Genomic DNA, 19528 nt, shown 5'->3' on the forward strand with positions numbered 1-19528 from the left:
CAGGCTGACTGGTACTAGTGACCCGGAGGAAGATAAAGCAGAAATTAAACGACACATCGCGGAAGTAGAAGGGTTGATACGCGAGGGGTACGAGAAGTGGGGATTGAGGCAGATAAAGAAGGAAAAGAAGAAGGCGGAGAAGAGAGAATCAAAGGAAATAAGGGAGAAAATCAAGGAGAGAAACATGGAGTCCAAGAGGCTGTTGAAGATGCAGAAGGAGGCGGACAAGGAGTGGAGGAGGGAGTTGAGGAAGGAGTCGAAGGAAGAGAGAAAGAGAGTAAAGGAGAAAGAAAAGGGGTTGAAGAAAGAGTTGAAGATGGAGAAGAAGATGGAGAAGATGAAGAGGGAGTGGAAGCGGGAGAGACGCGGAGGGAGTTGGAGAACGGCGGAGGACAGCGAGCAAGAGGCCAGCATCGCTTCGGACTGCGCCGTCTTCAATTTGCGCCTAGATTAATTTTTTTTTACATGAGTCATGTAATAATAATAATATTGGGATGGCAACTTGATATCAAGAAGTTCTCGCGATGGTTGTTTACTCGATGTCGTCATAGCCCAGAATGAACAGTGCTTACTAAGCTGACTAATCACTGTATTACCGCGTTGATACAGCACTAAGCCAGAAACAATACCGCTTTGATACAGTAAATATGGTAATATTCACGTTGTTTGGTGAAGTTGAATAGTTTTAAGGCGTTGAAGGCGCGAATAGGAAGAGAGGAAGAGATGGGCGGAAGAGCTAGTCGAGCGTGGTTACGGCGGACAGTTGCAGACGAGAGGGCAAGGAGTGGCGGCAGAGAAGGTAGAGAGAGAGGCAAGGCGTAGAAGTTAAGGGACGGCAACGAAGGATAATACGGGAGAGTACGGAGTCACCAAGCTACCTTGGATGTGCCCGAAGATGCATGGCTGACAGGAAGAGCAGATGGAGCAGACAGGTAAGGGCGTACGGAGGCCCAGTTTGATCCATGGAGCCCACAGGCAGACAGGCGGACAGACAGGCGGACAGACAGGCGGGTGGACAGGTCGATGGTGGTACGTACCAAGTAGACAGGTTACTCGCTGGTAAGGAGAGTAAGCATGAGCAAGGCTCACAGCGTCATTTCGCATGAAGAAGTTATTTCTTCTGCGGGCTGACTTGGAGACTTAGTTAACTAATTACCCGTTATTACTTCAGAGAAGGAAAAAAAAAAAAAAAGCCAGCCGAGATGGTGCCGGTAGTTAAATCCAGTAATTTACCTAGGATAGTTATGGAATGTATATGTGTTGACCCAAGATGCATGCATAGACCCAATAATCAATAATAATAATGGCCACCCCTCACTCGAAATCACCCATCCTCGGCCTTCGATAGTCGGCGTACCGATGTGTATCAAAGGCCGACGAGGCACCTAGGTCCTCATGCTCGATGTTCTCAAACGAGTTGTCACTTCTGTTCTTGCGGAGGCCGCTGCTCTCGAAGCCTCCGACGGATTCATCAGGACCGCCAGCGCCAGAGCTAAGGCTTCCAAATTCCCGATCATACGCCGACAGGAGAACCCTCAGATGGTCTCGCTGGGAAGCGATGTATGCTGCCTGCTCTGACCGCGGGGCAGAAGCGACATGGCGAGGTAGCAGACGGCCGGACGCACTTAGCTCCGCCGCCTGGGCGTCAGGGCTCTTTGCTGCCCCTCCTGCTCCTCCCAGCACACTGCCTATCATACTGACGAAATCCGGTGCTCCGTAACCACCTGAGGCACCACCAGCGCCGGGAGCCGCCCCAGCACCCACAGCGGGCAAATTGAACCGCGAAAACAGAGTCTGCGCATAGGACGGCGCCGCAACGTTAGTAGTGTCCGCGTGTCCCTGTGCCTGCCCCTCCCAGAGAGGCGGTAAACCCATCGCCTTTGTCCTGACCAGATCGATGAGTTTCTTCAGGTACTGCAGTCCCATCGCACTGCCGCGGGAATGGGCCTGGCCGATAAGCTCCTCGATCTCACGCTCATGATGGCGAAGGAAGGGCTCGACGTGTTCGAGATAGAGCTTCTTTGCGCCCTGTGTTTGCGGAAGGACAAGGTAGGAGAGTGCAAATAGACGTATCCAGCTATAGAACGGGAACCTGTCCGCCAGTCCGCTTGTCAGTATATTTTGTCATTCTGTTTCGACGTATATCAGTCTAGGGAACGCACCAAGATATTATGAAGAACGTCCATGACTCGACGAGGGTGATGGCCGAGTAGACGACCCAGTACATCAGCCAGGGAGCTAGGTTGGTCACATCACGGGTCTGGAGGGCCTTGTACGATGCGAAGATCGGGAAGAGAACCGTGGCGACGGCCCTGTTGACGGAATTGTCAGTTAACTGTACGTTATACAGTGCGTGCCCAACGGCTCGTCGGTGTAGACTCACGCCAGCAGGTCTGCGATGATGCCAAACATCGCAGTAGTTGGTTAGAGTGGAAGTGGGATGTTGGCGAGCTTGCTTCAGCCCTGTAAGCCCCGGTTGTAGCTAGCTGGTTGGATGCTGCAAGAAAGTAGCTGCCTGTCCAGCGGGCTGCGGTCAACGAAAAATCCTTAACCAATTGATCCAGATGTGCGCCAGAGACGTGTCATGAGCTGTCAGCCGCTGGTCGACGGAGGTTGTCACTGGGTGTGTCGTTGGACTCTCTCGGGCTGCTTGCGGTGACTAAGATAGACGGGATGACGCTGGCTCGGCCTAACTTGCCAAAAGGGAAGCTGGTCTTGCCACCAGCAGCAGCTCCACACAAAACAACAAACATAAACATAGTCATAGAGTCCTTACAGCTGAGCATCTAAGAAAAGATCAAAAGATATCCATTGGCCTGAGAGAAGGCTGAACTAGTGGCCAGCCGGTTGGAAGGATAATCAGGCATGCAACTACTTAAGGTGACGAAGAACTATGAATAACACCCAACAACCCGCAAAGACCTCCATAAGGCTAGGACAAGAGTTCTCTCTTAGTATTCTATCACGTTTCTACCCCGAAAAATACATCTTCCTATTAGGTCCAACCACCATCGGGTTCCCTCCATCTCCATACAGATAGTTGCTGACGGTCTTCTCCATGTGCGCATGCAGCATGTTGGCAGAGCTTCTCGTCCAGAAAGTTACCTGTGGCCTGTCCCCAACGGCTCTCTCTTTCCAATTAAGCGTGTTACGCATTGCAGTCAGTAGAGATTTGTAATTCTCTCCGTCGTTGATGAAGAGTAGCCCGGTCAGTTCGACAGTTCGAAGCGTCAAAGGCATCGCATCGAGCAAGTCAATGATATCAGACTGTACCACGGGAAAGCTTGAGAGACCAAAGTGTCGGAGCTTCGACCACTTGTGCACGGGGAAAAGAGATAGCAGGGATGTGAAATGGTCCATCGACAGCTCCTCAGTTGCATAGATGCCCTTATCCGTGCCGAAGGTGATATGCTCTAGATCTGGGCATTTGGAAAAGACGGAGTGGTAATGGCTGTCTTTAAATGGTATCCAGACGATATCCTCCTCCCCACCGACAAAGAGAGTCAGATCAAGCCGCTTGAAGCCAGGTTGCTCCAGAATTGTGGTAAAGTTAGAGAGTTCTCGACAAGGAGTGTTGAAGATATTGTAGTTAATGCCGGTTTTGAGGTTTCCCGGATCAATGACCAGTTCCGAAACGTGGTGTTTACCAGCTTGCTCTGCAAGACACCTCGTAACTACCCGGAAGCCTCGCCATCTTTCTTTGAGAAACTCCTCGGCATCTTCGGTCCATGGCGTAGCGTTGACGGGAAATGTATCCTCGTTCGAGACTGGCCATGGCTGCGGAATGGGGTAATTGAATATAGACGATAAGCTCCGTATGTTAGGCGTTGGGTATAACGGTTCAAGGAGTTTCCTGTGCGCTGTCGGGATGATAGTTATTCTCCTAAGAGCAGGAAACTGCTCCAGACCGAACTTGAGGGCTTCAACATCCGCCTCGGAATCAAGTACTTCAAGCTGGTCTCGCAGATACTCCTTATACATTTCCCATGATCGCCACGGCTGCGGCTTGCGAAGCTTCATCATCCACTCCATTAGCTCTTCCGCCATTCTGGGACCAAATTTATCTGCAGCGAACTCTGAGATATTCTTATCGCACTCCTGCGAGAACCAAATTGGACAGAACTTTGGTGAGGACCCCCGGTATTGCCCCGCAGGAACCTTCTCATACGGCAGACCGCTCACTTGTCCATAATACTCTCCGTCCCGCTCTACAACTTCTTCAAGAGGACTCTGGCTGAATGAGCCGTCGTCCCAGATGATTTCTTTGACTTGCAGGCGCATAGTGTCATGACTGGCTATGTTGCGGAATACCTCAATATCTCGCTTTTGAATGGATAAGAAGACTCGGTCCAGGTCAAGACGGGTGGCATTTTTTATGGATGAGCATGTTAGGCGTAGGTTCTTGATGATGCTGTTGGGCAGATAGGAGAAGATCAGCATCCGGATTTCCAGGGGGAGGGTAAGAAGGCCCAGTGCCATTGTTGCTGAAAGTGACTTGAGCCACCGCAGTCATGGACTAGGAAAATGATATGAGTGTTTATGGGCGTGATGGTAGGACCTTGATATAGGTATGTGTCTCGGTCGACGGTACTCCGTGTCGGTGAACTGTGGTCAGTTCTGTCGTTATGATGCGGCGTCTCAGCAGCGAATACGGTTAGCGCCAAAACGAACACGATTATTGCAGCTAACTGGCTCTCAGTTCTCATCACGCCCTTCAAGGCTCCAACGCCCTTGCAATCGTGTTCCAGGACGGTTCAGCAAAAAGATCAGCGATGGCTCAGCAGGTCGAAAACTCACACGACGAAGCCACTAAGCCTATGGTAACTCGTCGATTTTTCACACGGAGCAAGATCAATAGAAAAAATCACTCTCAACCATAAAGCAAAGATCAGCGAAATCACCCTTCACCTCACCCTATAATAAAATGATATGTCCGCGCCCTGTAAAAACATTCATCCGCCTCCGTCACCTTCTATAATGGATGTAACCAAAAGTAACCAATCATAAATTTCATAGGATAAAGCTGAATGGCCCGTTCAGACAACCAACCAACACCAACCCGTAGCGAAGCATAAGGGGGGTACGAATTGAAATGTATATTCTTACCAACAGATATACCTGATTAATAGCTAATTCGTAATCCAATGGGAAGTAGCAAATATTCCTTTTCCTCTACAGCGAGAGTGAGCGCTATCTAGCTTGTGTTTCAAAACGAGGAAAGATAGCGCTCTCTCCACTCATATATTACTTTCTTCAAGATCTCTATTGCTATTGATTGAAGGCATCTTTTAATAATTTTATTTGCACCCTAACCAATCAACTCTCTCAGAATCATATAAAGCTTTGCTAATTGGACAGACCGCTGAGTATTACTAATTAAATATATGATTGGCTACAGCATTGCACTAGGAACGGAATAATTATTTTACCGTCACATATGTCCGTGCGGCGGCCCGGGCGTTAAGGTTGACCGCAAAGATCAACGCACGGGCATTCCATTTCAAATTTAAAGATAAATTTGACGTTCAAGGGACTCTACGGGATTAACTTAATATCGAAGCCTGCCACTGCACCAAAAGGAGTGAGCCCACACTAATGGTAGGCAGAGCTGAAGTTTGACACTTAACTAACTACGATGGTACGCACCCTCAGAACAAACTAAAGATTTTCAATTGGCCGATCAAGTATTTAACGAAGTTGCGATTGCACCAGAGGCCAAATAATTTAGATTTTTGTTGCTGCGCTATATATGCCATTGGTTTTTGTGGAAAAGGGTTTGGAAATATACCTTTCCATTGTACTGATATTATAGCTAACGAATGGTTAATACACAACAACGAAGAGTGGTTAAGCCAAGACATTCTCTGTCACGACGGAATGCGAACATCTAAGGCTCCTGTCACTTGTTTGATATCCTCACATAGGTCACTGGCTTTGATAAACAAGCCAGTTCCCCCCTCCCATGTACAGTCCAACAAACGACCCTTGGAGGCCGAAGACAAACGATCCTGAATGTCCTGGTTCTTCAAAATTAAGCCGAGGAGCCTTTGGGTAAACTAGATATGCAAGACCCCGCCGTTTATCCCAGTTATCACTCGCATCCCGGAACAAACATTGGATATCGGTCTCTGATTTCACCTGGCATCCCTTCTGAGAATCCAGTGCTTCGGCCGATCTTGCAGACCCCCATATCCCCTCACAAAGCAACAGGCCCATCTAAAACCTCTTTTGCAGCCAGGTATAACGCACGGGAGTTCCTAGGAATGTCGTCGATTGGAGGTAACTTGTTCTTGGAGACACGGTTGCCGTCCACTTCTAATAAGGCCCAGTCTAGGATGCGTTTCTCTGTGCTTATTCGATACCCAGAAGATGCGTAAACTTTTCCGAGAAGCAGCTGAGCACGCAGGTCATACCTGTGGGCTCAGAGCTTGAGATATCGAATACTAGCGTGTTTTCTGCCATTGAAAGCAACAAACAGGCTTAAAACGTACCTTTTGCTTGATATTGGGGGGAGTTGATGATAGAGCAGTTATTGACAAGAGAGGAAGGAAAGATATAAGTGAGAGAAGTTGCAAGTAAGGTCGGGTTGTTAAAGTTGCAAGCTGCTAGTTCACAGCGCTGACTTTCCTTCCGAAAACTTTATATGACGTTGGTGACTTGAATGATCCATCGTAAGTAATAATATTTGTCAAAGTCTGCCACTACGCTAGAGGAGGAGCATCAGATCTGTTAAGTAGCGGGCATGCGGAAGTTTGGTTAAACAGCTGTCTTTGGTGACGAGATGTTGAAGCTGGTGTAGGATCCGGTGGCCAGCGTCTCGTATATATAACTCGAAGTTAACTAGTGAATAACTAGCTAGTTACGCCATCACTGCCACATTTAACCTAAACCTTTCACCTTCGACGTAGTTAGCGGCGTATCGTATATCCGAGACGCGGGCCAAACCAATGGATCTCGTCACCACGCAGCCGTCATGACGAAACAACCTCGACCGACAACAGTTTAACCAAGCTTCCGCATGCTCGCTCGCTACTTAACAAGATCCTGCTGCTTTTCTCTTTCACCGACGCCCGAGTTGAGCGTTTTCTTCCATTTCTACCTACCTTTTCCACCCCCTGGCGCTTGGATGTTGAGGGTGTGAAGGAGGTGAAAAAACAAAGGCGAGAGAAGGGTTAGTGGTTAAAGTAAAGCCCACATCTCATTTTCAATATAAATATCAGCTTGCACCGGAGTTATTATGCCTGGATCTCTTGATACCCACCTTAAAAAGATTTCTAACTCATCATCATCTTAAACGCGTATCAAATTGTGAATTACCTACGGGGCTTGTTATCTGGCTAGCTAATGAAAGCTCTAACGCGACATTGGCGGCCGAATCCCGAAGCAGACGATATGGAACTCCCCATAACTACCTAGACAGACTTACATTCTGTTAAGCTAGAATATTGCCAATGCTGGTTGATTCAAAGCGTCCCAACACAGAGATAAGTCCTTGCCCATAAGCCGCTACAATCAGCCTTGATTGCTGGGTTCCATCTAACGAGATCTGCCAACGTGACCTTATATTTCGGCTGAATGACTGGGCAGGTATTCCCAGTTTCAACAAAATGGAACTTGTTGCAGTTTGTAGCCATCCCGTTTTGGATCGGAGTGGGTGTTTGAATGCCATTTGGGGGCTTTGTTGGAGTCGGGGTTGATGATGGCTTTGGAGTATACCCGATGATTGACACGCAGGCATAGGCATTAGCCCAGAGGCTTGCACATGTGTTTCCGGCCTTGGGAATCCATTTCGTGAAGTTAAATAGTCTACCTATATCCCGGGGTTTATATGAATCTCTCCTCTTATAAGCCGCACAGTTATCTCGACAAATCAAACGACCAGGAACCAGATATCCAACCTTTACCGAGATTGTGCAGCAAGGTGGAGGGAGAATTGGTCAGTTCTGTTACACTCATCTGAATTGCCAGGAATTTCATAGCCTGGTGGCAGCGGTGGGAGATAAGAGAAACTCCGGGCCGCATGGGAGTATCTGTGCATACATAAATGGGCATATGCGTGAACATGGTCTAGAACGCATGCACGTCGACCTTTGTCCAGAAGTTCACTGGGAAAAGTATGCACTTCTTAATCCTTGTCTGGAAGTTTATACCAAGCGGAATATATATCAAACCCCCTGTCCATGACTTATATGATGCTGCGGCAGGCATGGTGCAAGGGATAACAAACAACCTTGCGATTCAGTTAGTCTGGAGATTCATATATACCGTTGATTAGCTGCATTTTCCGAGACTTTTTAATCACCACATCCATCGGTGTCCTGAAAAGGGGCTACACCGACTATACCGGCTTCCCATCCCCATGCGGACAAGGCATGATACAAACATATATGAAATATGCATGCTATGTCTTGGGTTACATTCGCCTATCTACCAGGTAGTCAGAGCTGACAGTGCTTCATGGAGAGAATGAAGAGAAGGAATCATTGAATAACTAAATGGCTGCTAGCTCTACCCAATCATTGAGTCAGGGGAGGAAACTTCCTGTTCACTAACCTCCCCGCCCTCCCTGGCAACAATGGCTTCATATTTTTCTCTGACCTTCTGAGCATGTTCAACCCATTCGGGTTCCCCTGCGCGCACGCGTCCGTTGTACTTCCAAAAATATACACTTTGTCTGGCCCACCAGGCATCTTCACTCTCCCCGGGCCGTCTAAGAGCGGCAGCCTCCAACACCTTTCTACGTCTTTCCTGTCGTCTCATGCGTTCTTTGCGCAGTTTGGCACGTTCAACATATTCCTCCCAGTTCTTCTCGAAGTCCGGGTAACATATTGCAGGGCAATGACAGTTTGTCTCGCAAATCTCAATCAGCCGGAGTCTCTCGGGTGATGCCCATACGTATAATTGAACCGGATAATCTTCGGGGACATCTCCTCCGAAAATGCTGGAAAATTTCTTCATGATCTCATCGCTCCAGTGGAGTCCCATACCGTTTGTTAAATTTGTATACATACTGTGTGACTGAAGGATCTCTAGGCTCTCATCTAGCCATATTGGCATAACGTAGCTTTCGTAAAGGTCAATACCCTGTTCGGCAGCCCTTTGCTCAATGTCTCGAATGTAGAACGGATTACGAGATTCTTTTGCTGCCATGGCGAGGTCGGGGTGTGGCGTACAGTTGATCTCATTGTAAGCGTCTTCGTAGTCACAAAATATGCATGCAAGCGCAGCCGTCTTTTTCATTGAGGGAACTCTCTCCGCGAGCAGTTTGAGTACATGTTCACACGGCTTTAGAGGCTTCCAGATAACCCTTGGCTGTGGCTCATCCTCCGGCCATCCGTTAATGAATTCTTCAACGTCATTGATCATAATGCGGCGGGCAGAGATAGCCTCTTTGATAAGTGATAGTCCGTTGTTCTTAAGCCCTTGCACACGTCGGGTATTTTTCTTTATCTCCTCGGCCCAGAAGCGCGCAAACAATGTGTTGTAGTATATTCCTCGTATCACGCAGACCCGCTCAACCTCATCCATCGGCCAGTATGATGCCAGGCGAGCATAGCGGTCTACGTTGCCATCGTAAGCCGCCATTTGAATGAGAAGGTCTTTCTTCATGGTTGGTAGATCCTGGGGGAGGGGGGTGTAAAGAAGTTGAGCCTCCTCTGGAGTGAGGATATTGTACTTCTCAGGCCAGTACGACTCCTTTTCATCAATATGGTCGTCTTCTTCAATGCTCCATTTCCATGTCCTCGCCCTCAAGATTCTAAAACCGTATGCCTTTTGTTGTAACTCATTACGGTGTTGAAGTTTCCATCGCACAGTTGTGTGGCCGTTCAGGAACGCGGAAGCGCCGGGGTTCTTACTATCAAGGTTGATAGACAGGTCGTAGTCATTCATAATAGCATAGCGATAGGGGGCAGCCATTATCATCTTGAAGATGGCCTGTCCACCCGGTGTCTCGCTCTCCCTCGCCTCCTCGGCGATTGAAACGTCTGGCAACAGGTCTAATTCTGCATATAGATCATCGTATCCAGCAGCGGCGCAGGCGCGGCCTACCTGATAGCGCATTGACGGGAAGCGCTGGGCTAACTGGCGATAGGTATCTTCGGCCGCAATATCAGGGTTCCAGATACAGTAGGGGTGTCTGGTCCGGTCAGTGTCGTCCATGTCTTCAGGCCCAGGGATCACGTTGCTCATGATAAGGCGAGCGTTGCGAGCGCGGGCGAGAGCCGGACGGGAGGCGCAAACATCCTTTACGGCGGAGCTGGCTGCAAACTCATAGTGACAGCGGATGCCTCGAATTAGACAAAGAGGGGCGTAGTATTGACTGTCAAGGTGTTCTTCGTCTGGCACATTTTCACCTCGAAGGGCAGCGATGAGCCGGGCTTGATAGGCCTGGTACTGGATGCATTCGTCTGCGTCTAGGTAGCAAAATATATCATCACAATCGCATCTTTTCTCCCCACCTTCTAACACTCCTCCGTGCATCGTGTTTTGCTTCTGTTGGTCGTAGTTATAAGGTACTGCTGGCTCCGGTGAGGTTATGCTGGCGTTGTTTGCTGAGAACAAAAGTGCGACCTGCTGGCCAATTTAAATAGTCACATAACTCGTTGGCTACTCGGCTGCTCTAACTAGTTTGGGGAATTGACAGGGTATGACTGTGACCAAACAAAGAATCCTTTGTATAGATCTACCATGCATATAACAAACATCTAACCGCCTAGTTATTTATCTGGTCACCGGCTAAATATACAGTGCTCCTATCGTCGAACATGTTATCTAGCTCACTGGCATTGTTTGAGTTTCTCCGCTGTCGAATGAGCTTTATCACTAACTTGGGTCCACCTCTTGAGCACGAGAAGATGGTTCTTGTCGCTTCGAGAGGAGTGCTTGTCGTAGTCGCGACCAAAGTCTTTCATCTTTTCTCGAGTCAGAATAGTTTTGCAATTTGTACTGGGGAGTCAGACGTACGATCTGGGTAAAATCACTCTTCCTTTTGACTCCTAGAGCTTTCAGCCGTGGGCCTGGTCTTTTTTCATCTTCGCCTATGCAGTTTGCCTTGTATGTCTCTACATAATTTGTCTTCTCATAAATCGCGGGGCCTAGTGGTGTGCCGTTATATGTCAACGCCGTCGGGTGTTTATCTGTTTTCACCTTCGCCAACCCGAGCCCTCCTTCATCAGTCGATGTAACCGAATTGGTGACATACCGGACCCTGCTCTGGTAGCGAAAGGTCTGGATAGCTTTGGTAGTGGTCGCAATGCGTTGGATGCGGGCTGGATCGTCTACATTGCCAAAAGGGTTATTCACTAGGCCCATGCGAAACTGTGAATACTCCTCCTCCGTCTTGCCGACGAGAGCCAGATAGTTCTTGGTATTAAGACCCTCAACATCCGGCTCCTTAGGTTTTGGGAGCGACGGGTCCACCTCGTGTGGTGCAAATTCGCTATGCCATCGAAGGTCTAGTAGTTGTTTGGCTGACTTGAAAGGGTCTCCATCAGCGGGAGAGTCTATTGTGGGTAGTGCACCGTCATGAGGGTTTCCTCCCTGCAATCGTTTCTGAAACTCGGCGTAGGTGAGTCTTTTATCCTTTGTTTTTCTTCCTATATTGAGTTTCCAGTTGTTGTATGTTTTGTCATGAGGAAAGATCTTTCCTTGCTTAACGGGGGTTTCAATATCACTAACAATTATTAATTTAAGGAATTAGCAAATTCGATGCAGCTAAACTAAAAGCTAGGGACGATGGCAGAGCTTACCAGATGAAGTCATACATTTCCCACAGCCATATTCGCTCAAAGACGTGGGCTACTTGACTGTCTGCGATCTTTGGTTTGGCCCCCGTAGCATAACTGGAAAGAGACAGCAGCCAGATAAGGAGGAAAGTAATCAGTATACTGCGCATGTTGAGGATGCCTAGCTTCACAATTGGAATTTATGGGTATAATGGTAGGATAGATGATTAATTGAGAAGAGTGGCCGTTCGGTATTTCTAGTTTGAAAGACCTATTTGATTTACGCAATAAGAATATAGACCTGGAATGAGGGATAATATGTATGGAAAAGGCTCAATATCACCATCTACTTGTCACACGGCGGTGACGCTGGTCACAGAACCGAAGGTAGACCCCAAGAACAGCCCATACTGCTAATGCTACTCAAGAAAGTGTAATTTTCGAGTCCGCTTGGGTATAATGCGAGGGCCTGCCAGGGCCAGAGGTTGATACTATTCGGATAAGCAGATAGTATAGTGGAGTCAGGCTCGTTGAGTTGCCGGTAGAAGGTTCAATTGCAGGTTAATTTCTATGTGGTACCCGACCCCAGGGAAATGGGGGCTGGGGGCCATGCCGGACAACAATAGAACTAATTGCCGCTGTGGCCAGGGCGACCTTGATGCGCGCGAATATGTATATATGTCCAAACATTTAGTGTTATTAGTGCTACTCCTTTATATTCAGGGACCCAAAGATGATTGGCTGGGTAATAAGATTAGGGTTCGCGAAAATCACTAGCGCCCGACGAGATCGCGCGCCAAGATTGCTTAGTATAACGACATGGCAAGGGCGACCAGCAAACATGCATCGCGCCGCGCTAACGGTCCAGCATAACTTGGCCAAGATGATATTTTGAATAAATTCACCTGACAGCTGGGCATAGATGCATGGAAATATTGGCCTGCATGCATATTCGCTTCTGATAGCAAGCCTGTAACTATTTCTCTCTCACCCCTGCAGGCTAGGCCAGCTATTGGTCACGTTTCTCTTTTTCTTCCGGGGATTCATTTATGGATAGAAGCAGGTACCATTCATGGCCGAACCCCGACTGTGGCGTTGGTTGGTTTCTCTCTTCCTCTACACGGAAATACTCGGCCCCATTTTTGTTGCCGTGTTGGCAGCAAGGCCTCGGAGGCCTAAAGAGGATAATGCTGGTGCATTTCAGCCCGTGTAGAAAAAGGGACATCACAGCTGGCTTCATAATGACGTTAAAATAGGACTGTGGCCTGGCCTTATTTCAAGGGCAACTGTGAGGCCAACCAAATTTCCATCACTCGCTTTCAACTTGTGATACTTCCACCATGGGGAGATTCTCGTTTCTTATGCTCTTTTCGCTCCTTACCGTCGAGGCAGCGAGCCGGAATCATACACAACTAGGAATCGAGTCTTACCCAACAGTCTTCAAAGCTACAGGATTCAAGTCAACGGAGCATCAATTCGGTCTAGGAACCGTCCCAATAACTCAGTTGAGCCCTGGCGAGATTGATGATCCATGGATCTCGAGGCTCATCGATGGATGCCCTCAGCCCTGTAGCGTCGTAGGTTCTGATCCTGCCAATTGGACACTTCTATACACCCAGCCATCCCTCACGGATTGCAAATTGCCCCTACTGTTCGACCTTAACGTTCAAAGTACTGAGACCAGACATCCGATAATCCGCGCCTGCACAGCTAGCTCCGAAAAGCCAATACTTAAGCGTGCTGCCTCATCCATCCCCGTTACAAACCACTCAATCAATATCACAAAGAATGCAACAGATGAAACTCAGGATTTAATACCCAATACTATCACACCCGTCTCCTCATCATCCATTTGTGGTGCGAAAGGGGTCATTATAGATGTACTATTTACCATCAACCCATCCATTCTCAAGCCAGGGGATGATACTGCCTTCGCTGTTAGCATATTGTCATCCCACCTTGCCAATAGAGCTTCTTGCGGTGAAAAAATTCTTCTCGCCAAACTGGGCTCCGTGGTCGTTGGTCTATATATTGGTGCGGATATCCAGATTACTGCGGCTGCTAAAACTATCAATAAATTCGGGTAAGATTTTAAACTTCACAATGTCATTTCGCCGAAGCTAACTTCGTCGCCTACGCTTCTTAGTAAGGAACTCCCGTTTACCTCTTTCTGAATAAGTGCGGTAAACTTCGGACTTAATTACCGGTCGGGAGTAATGCCTATCTTACAATTTTCTCTTTTCGTCCTTTATTCCGGCCTCAATCGTATACTTCGTGTGTCTGATTTTTCTTTTATAGGTGTTGTTCTCAAAAAGGGGGCTCAGGCTATACAGTCGTGTAATACCTCAATCAAGGAAGCACGCACTGTTGGCCTGTTTGCGGTTGAAAAAACCGAGGACTTATATATGGTCCAGAGCGCATTGAAACAATGGACTAACGGGGGGTGTCTTTATTTTCCCAGGAGTCGAGTCCTTGCAACCATTTCTGAGCTAGGTGTTCTCACTGCTGGTGAGCCTAGCAATCTCACTGAACTGGATACCCGGCCTATATGGCGCCATACCCGACCAATGTTACCGCACGCAAAGTCTGGTTTTCACTCACTCGCAATTAGAGCGGACTGCAGAGCCATCCAGGTCGGCGTAGGAGACAGCTGCACGGCATTATCAGTACGATGTGGTATTCGCGGCAGCGATTTCCTCAAATTCAACTCTATGACAAATCTCTGCTCGACCCTAATGCCAAAGCAGTGGGTTTGCTGTTCGGAAGGCACTCTTCCAGACAAGAGACCAAAGCCCCAACCTGACGGCACATGTGCTACACATACTGTCGTTGTCGGAGATGGCTGCTTTGCCATCGCTGACAACTATGGGATTACGGTAGACGATATAGACAAACTAAATAGGGGGACCTGGGGCTGGTCCGGCTGTAACAGACTTCAGCCTGGCCAAGTTATCTGTCTTAGTAAAGGAAATACCCCTATGCCAGCTGAAATTGCTGGAGTTGATTGCGGCCCGCAGAAACCCGGAACTAGGAAACCCTCTGGTGAATTTGATGGTTGGGATCTAGCAAAGCTCAATCCATGCCCTTTGAATGCATGTTGCTCAGGCTGGGGCTTTTGTGGTATAACCGCTGAATTCTGCACCGAGTTCCCGGCTGATACAGGTGCGCCTGGTTCTTTTAAACATGGTACTAATGGCTGTATCTCCAATTGCGGTACTGAAATTGTGGGTAATAAGACTCCGGGAGGTAGTTTTGCTCGGGTCGGTTACTTTCAGGCGTATAACTTCAACCGGGACTGTTTATACCTTGACGCTAGAAAGATCGAGGAGAATTTTAAAGACCTAACCCACGTGCATTTTGCGTTTGCAGGTCTTACAGAGGACTTCAACATCAATATTGGAGACAATATTAGGGAGCAATTCGATTTATTCAATTCGATGAAGGCACCCTTCAAAAAGATCTTATCAGTGGGTGGATGGGCCGAGTCAACGGAACCTGGAACTTACAGTCGCTATCGGCAGGCTGTAAGCCCAAAGAATCGGTATAAATTCGCTCAAAACGTTGTAAAGTTCCTTGATAGCCATAATCTGGACGGCATTGATTTTGACTGGGAGTACCCTGGTGCCACGGACCAAGGAATTCCGGCATCAAACCCCTACGACGCAGAGAATTATTACAGATTTCTTACGCAATTACGAGTCCTTCTCGGAACCGCCCCAGGATCACGATCCCTTTCTATTGCTATTCCAGCGTCGTACTGGTACCTTAAACCCTTCCCAGTTCGTGCAATTTCAGTGGTCGTTGATTACTTCATTTACATGACGTATGATCTTCATGGTCAGTGGGGTATGTATACTCCCAACTTCCGTAAAATTAATGGCCAGCAAAGAGACTCTAACCAAAGTTCTAGATTACGGGAACAAGTTTGCAAACCCTGGGTGTCCGAATGGGAATTGCCTTCGTTCACATATTAACCGCACAGAAACATATAGCGCCCTTGCTATGATCACAAAGGCTGGTGTGGTACCTGAAAAGGTTTTTGTGGGTGTTTCTAGCTACGGGCGAAGCTTTCGAATGTCAGACCCAAGTTGCACCGGCCCGCAGTGTACATTTACTGGTGCTTATGGGCATTCAGAGGCAGAGCCAGGTCAATGCACTGGCACGGGTGGTTATAGTGAGTCCTAATATCTTCATTCGTTCAGCATTTCTACCAAGTCTACGAAGACCACTGACTTAAAGACAACAGTTGCAAATGCTGAACTTCAGAAAATTCTTGAGTATACCGATAAAGGAGAAAAGGGCTTCGAGGCTAAGAAGTGGTATGATGCCGAGACGGACTCAGATATTATGACCTGGTTAGCTCACTAAATTCTATATAGCTTTGGACCTTGCTAACTATGATATAGTATGTTGAAATGTCTCCTGCTAATGGATACGAGCCATCTCCCCATCTATCACTTCATACCAGTTGTCGTCTATACATTATTATCATTTGCTGACTTAACTATTTAGACGGCACACGAGGTCAGGGCATGACTGACTGGGTTGCATATATGGATGATAATACTAAAGCAAAGCGAATTTCATGGATTCAAGGTCTGAATATGGGCGGAATTAGCGACTGGGCCCTTGATTTAGGGGATTGGTTTACTGGAATCAAGGAAAACGGAACCATAGGTTGGACTGTTGAACCAGGTAATCTCGACTGTGATCCAAACGCATGGCCCAAGACCCTCGAGGACTTAGACGCAAATATCGGCAAGGTGCCGATACCTTGCCGTGGCATGGCCCTGATGGATATATTAACTAAGGAGCTTGAAGGCGCGGTTGATAAGTACAGGGAAATTTCGTCTTCAGATGATTATAAGCAAAGAGTATGCCATCTATGCCAGCGTTCCTTGAATCTTTTCTTTGTTTTCTTTGATGGATCTAGACTAACGCAAGATAGTTTGAGTGGTACGCCGACTGGGTGAAGGACTCCATCGAACCCCGTTTGATGAAGTTCACGGCTTTAAAAACTGGCGAGGGTCTCAAATACATGGACTGTAAGTGGTCTACACCTTATGCGAAGGGAGAAGGTCCTTGCACGGAAGTGAACCTTTACGACCCGGACCACGCCGACCCTGGAGGCCGCACTGTCGAATATACCGTGAGAGACGAGGAAGGATTTTACAATGCCCTCTTGAAAGACGCTGGCATCAGTAAGGAGTGGATTGAATGGACAACAATTACCGAGCCAGATTACTGCCCCACCTGTCCTCCAAAGAATGAGTTCTGCCCACCAAAACCTTGCGCCGACAACTACGTGAAGTATGTGAATGTGCCCAGCCGCATTCTGGATAAGAGTAAGATCAAAGTTGAGGACCCTAAGGAACTGATTGATAAAGCGATTCCTCATATAGACGATGTGTTGGACCTTGCATATATCACATCCTATGAGCTGAATATGGGGATCTTAGATGCTGACATTACCGACGTTATCACATCCCTCAGCATGCCTGTTTTTATGCTGCAAGACGCTTCCAAATCGATCGAGGAAATCAAAAAGATTGGCAAAGAGCATCATGATACGAAGAAGAAGGAGCTTATCCTTAACATTCTATCCATTGTTTTTTCGATTATACCTTTTGTGGGATTTGCAGGACAGGCAGCTGGCATCGCTACCAGGTTTGCTACGGCCGCCCTTATCATTGGTGAGATCGGCAACGCTGCTCTTTCGGTCGTTGATATTGTCGACAACCCGGCGGCAGCTCCTTTTGCCATTCTTGGTCTACTGATCGGGGTTGAAGGTGTCCAGGTCAAGGGGGCACGTGAAGCATTCAAAAAGGCGGCAAATGTGCGTCGTGCACTCAAGGCTGATGGCCTTAAGAGCTTCTCGCAAGAATTCGTGCGCAAGGATAGCCTCGTCCAAGGGCTACTCAAGAAATGTTTCAAGTAGTATGGTGATACTCTAGCTTGCACTGACTTCGGTATTTAGCTCTGCACTTTATATATATATGCGCGGCGCTGGCAGGAGAATCGACCGGTAAAGAATTAGTATTCTATATTGTGTTTTGTCTACATCGCCAAAAATGGTTCAGGAATCGTTCAGGAGTCGTTTAGGGGAGGTCGAGATAGATGAATATGTTATAAAAGCAGAATAGTAATATCATCTATCCACTCCGATAAGTTTACTTACGTACTCCGTAGCTAATCATGACCATGATAGGAGGTAGTAATATGATCTGTATGATTGTGCCGCCTCAAATAATGATGCATTTGCTGCGCGGCGAATTCGGGTGGCTTCACGTACGGTATATTCAGGGGGTAAGCAATAACTATTTAACGAACAAACAAAAAAAAATACATACGACAGTCGGGATTCGCTGGTGGTCACCCACCCAACTACTAACCGACCGGCAAGTGGCTTAAGTACAGCTGAGCGGACGGGAAGCTCTGTTTTCCACTTCCTGTGGTCGTATGTGTTTGACACATAGACGAGCAGAGTTTTATGCTGCAGGTTCAGGGGTAAGGGGCTATTTATGGGTCACATGATAAAGCCCACATTTATTCACGTCATGTGATATACCGGTGAATGGATACCTGCTTTAGGCCTAGCTTGCGTTATTCCGATGCTTACTCATGGCGGCTCATCTTCGCACAGTGAAGGGAAAGCCAGTGAAGTAAACACAGTGAAGATACGGAGAGGTGAATGCGGCACAGAGTAAGCCCTATAAATATGGCTGATTCTTCAGCTTCGATTTCAGGTTCTCACTCCTCCTCACAACCTCCGTTGCGTGTCAAACGTTCCAAAAGAGCGAACCCACATTAATGGTAGGCAGGTTTAGTTACTTGGACGCATGCATGGGGTGTTCCCACCCTCGGGTTGACTTGATGCAGTTACGCACTGCGCATGGTTAGCCTACCTCGGAAGCTTTGATACCCACAGAGCAACTAAAGCGATCCTCATAGCTCGAAATCCTCTTTAACACTGCCAGGTCATAAACCAACGCTTGTCCTTCTGATGTCGATGGCTCGTCTGAGTTGACGTCTACGACGGCATTTAAGGGTGACTTCATGCCGTTAGGGTCGAGCCAACAATTGGTAGCATGTCACTTGCCAGATAATCTGATACCGTACCATCCCGCGTTTTCTCAGCCTGGTTTCTCCTTCATTATAAGAATAACATTTCCAACCGATGTACCTCGGTGGACGCTAATGGAAGGGCGTTGGCGGCACCTCTGAACCTACATGTTCCAAGGCTTATTCTCTCCCGCAAATTCCAGCCATATTACAATAGCTAACTAGCATTCCGACTATTTGGTTGTTTAATTACCATGTTAAGAGTTTTACTCTATAAGTGTGGAAATAAGGCTCGAACTTGCAGCGAACATCAACAGACGCAGCAACACAATGGCCACCATCATCATTCCCACCACATTTTGCTACCTTTTTAACTCTTCGGCACCATGTTCCCTGCAGGCCTGACGTAAGTGCATTCTCAGCTCGTTTAAACGCTCTTTACAGGGCATCTGCAGTGCATTTAATACACATTATGTGTTACCTTCTTCACCTGTTATTATGTCAGCATGCTAAGTCATCATGTATCTAATGACGGTCTACGACGTCACTCCGAGAGGAGATCAATAAATGAAAGACACAATTACCACGACAAAGTGGCTACCAAGGTTACATTATGTGCTTCTTTCTCCAGTTTTGCAAAACAGCTTCCCCCAGCTCCATGTTCGATGTTCGTCCGTTGGAGGGGAATTGGGATATGAAATATATACTAACTGATATTTACTGTAGTGGCTTCCCAGAAG

The 19528-nt window shown here is 47.6% G+C and overlaps 7 protein-coding genes and 1 non-coding gene across 8 annotated transcripts in view; 3 read left to right on the plus strand and 5 right to left on the minus strand.

The window, feature by feature from the left end:
* The window catches only part of TERG_03164 (uncharacterized protein), a gene marked incomplete at both ends in the record, with an annotated part of 781 nt that extends 327 nt beyond the window's left edge, over window positions 1-454 (plus strand). The window contains one exon of the mRNA XM_003236066.1: window positions 19-454. Within this exon, the coding sequence (XP_003236114.1) occupies window positions 19-454 (436 nt within the window). The remainder of the gene's footprint in view (window positions 1-18) is intronic.
* An 860-nt stretch (window positions 455-1314) lies between these two features.
* Window positions 1315-2412, minus strand: TERG_03165 (uncharacterized protein; the record flags this gene model as incomplete). The annotated part of the gene is made up of 3 exons (XM_003236067.1): window positions 1315-2092; window positions 2163-2312; window positions 2384-2412. The coding sequence occupies 3 exons, from the start codon at window positions 2410-2412 to the stop codon at window positions 1315-1317; spliced, it is 957 nt and encodes a 318-aa protein (XP_003236115.1).
* A 558-nt stretch (window positions 2413-2970) lies between these two features.
* On the minus strand, window positions 2971-4479 carry TERG_03166 (uncharacterized protein; the record flags this gene model as incomplete). The annotated part of the gene is made up of 1 exon (XM_003236068.1): window positions 2971-4479. The coding sequence occupies one exon, from the start codon at window positions 4477-4479 to the stop codon at window positions 2971-2973; it is 1509 nt and encodes a 502-aa protein (XP_003236116.1).
* A 1724-nt stretch (window positions 4480-6203) lies between these two features.
* TERG_03168 (uncharacterized protein) lies at window positions 6204-10482 on the minus strand (the record flags this gene model as incomplete). Its single annotated transcript, XM_003236070.2, has 1 exon — window positions 6204-10482. The coding sequence occupies one exon, from the start codon at window positions 10480-10482 to the stop codon at window positions 8509-8511; it is 1974 nt and encodes a 657-aa protein (XP_003236118.1). The 3' UTR covers window positions 6204-8508.
* A 296-nt stretch (window positions 10483-10778) lies between these two features.
* TERG_03169 (uncharacterized protein) lies at window positions 10779-11896 on the minus strand (the record flags this gene model as incomplete). Its single annotated transcript, XM_003236071.1, has 3 exons — window positions 10779-10913; window positions 10966-11674; window positions 11751-11896. 3 exons carry the CDS (start codon window positions 11894-11896, stop codon window positions 10779-10781), a joined length of 990 nt encoding a protein of 329 aa, XP_003236119.1.
* A 1170-nt stretch (window positions 11897-13066) lies between these two features.
* TERG_11956 (uncharacterized protein) lies at window positions 13067-13813 on the plus strand (the record flags this gene model as incomplete). Its single annotated transcript, XM_047750990.1, has 1 exon — window positions 13067-13813. One exon carries the CDS (start codon window positions 13067-13069, stop codon window positions 13811-13813), a length of 747 nt encoding a protein of 248 aa, XP_047605866.1.
* A 129-nt stretch (window positions 13814-13942) lies between these two features.
* Window positions 13943-19191, plus strand: TERG_11957 (uncharacterized protein; the record flags this gene model as incomplete). The annotated part of the gene is made up of 6 exons (XM_047750991.1): window positions 13943-15572; window positions 15631-15900; window positions 15973-16081; window positions 16133-16143; window positions 16239-16600; window positions 16675-19191. 6 exons carry the CDS (start codon window positions 13943-13945, stop codon window positions 17662-17664), a joined length of 3372 nt encoding a protein of 1123 aa, XP_047605867.1. The 3' UTR covers window positions 17665-19191.
* TERG_10008 lies at window positions 18070-18185 on the minus strand. Its single transcript, XR_007130575.1, has one exon. It is a non-coding gene; the product is annotated as a 5S ribosomal RNA (ribosomal RNA).
* Window positions 19192-19528: the final 337 nt, after the last annotated feature.

The sequence above is a fragment of the Trichophyton rubrum genome (assembly GCF_000151425.1).
Source record: "Trichophyton rubrum CBS 118892 genomic scaffold supercont2.3, whole genome shotgun sequence".
Classification (NCBI taxonomy): domain Eukaryota; kingdom Fungi; phylum Ascomycota; class Eurotiomycetes; order Onygenales; family Arthrodermataceae; genus Trichophyton; species Trichophyton rubrum.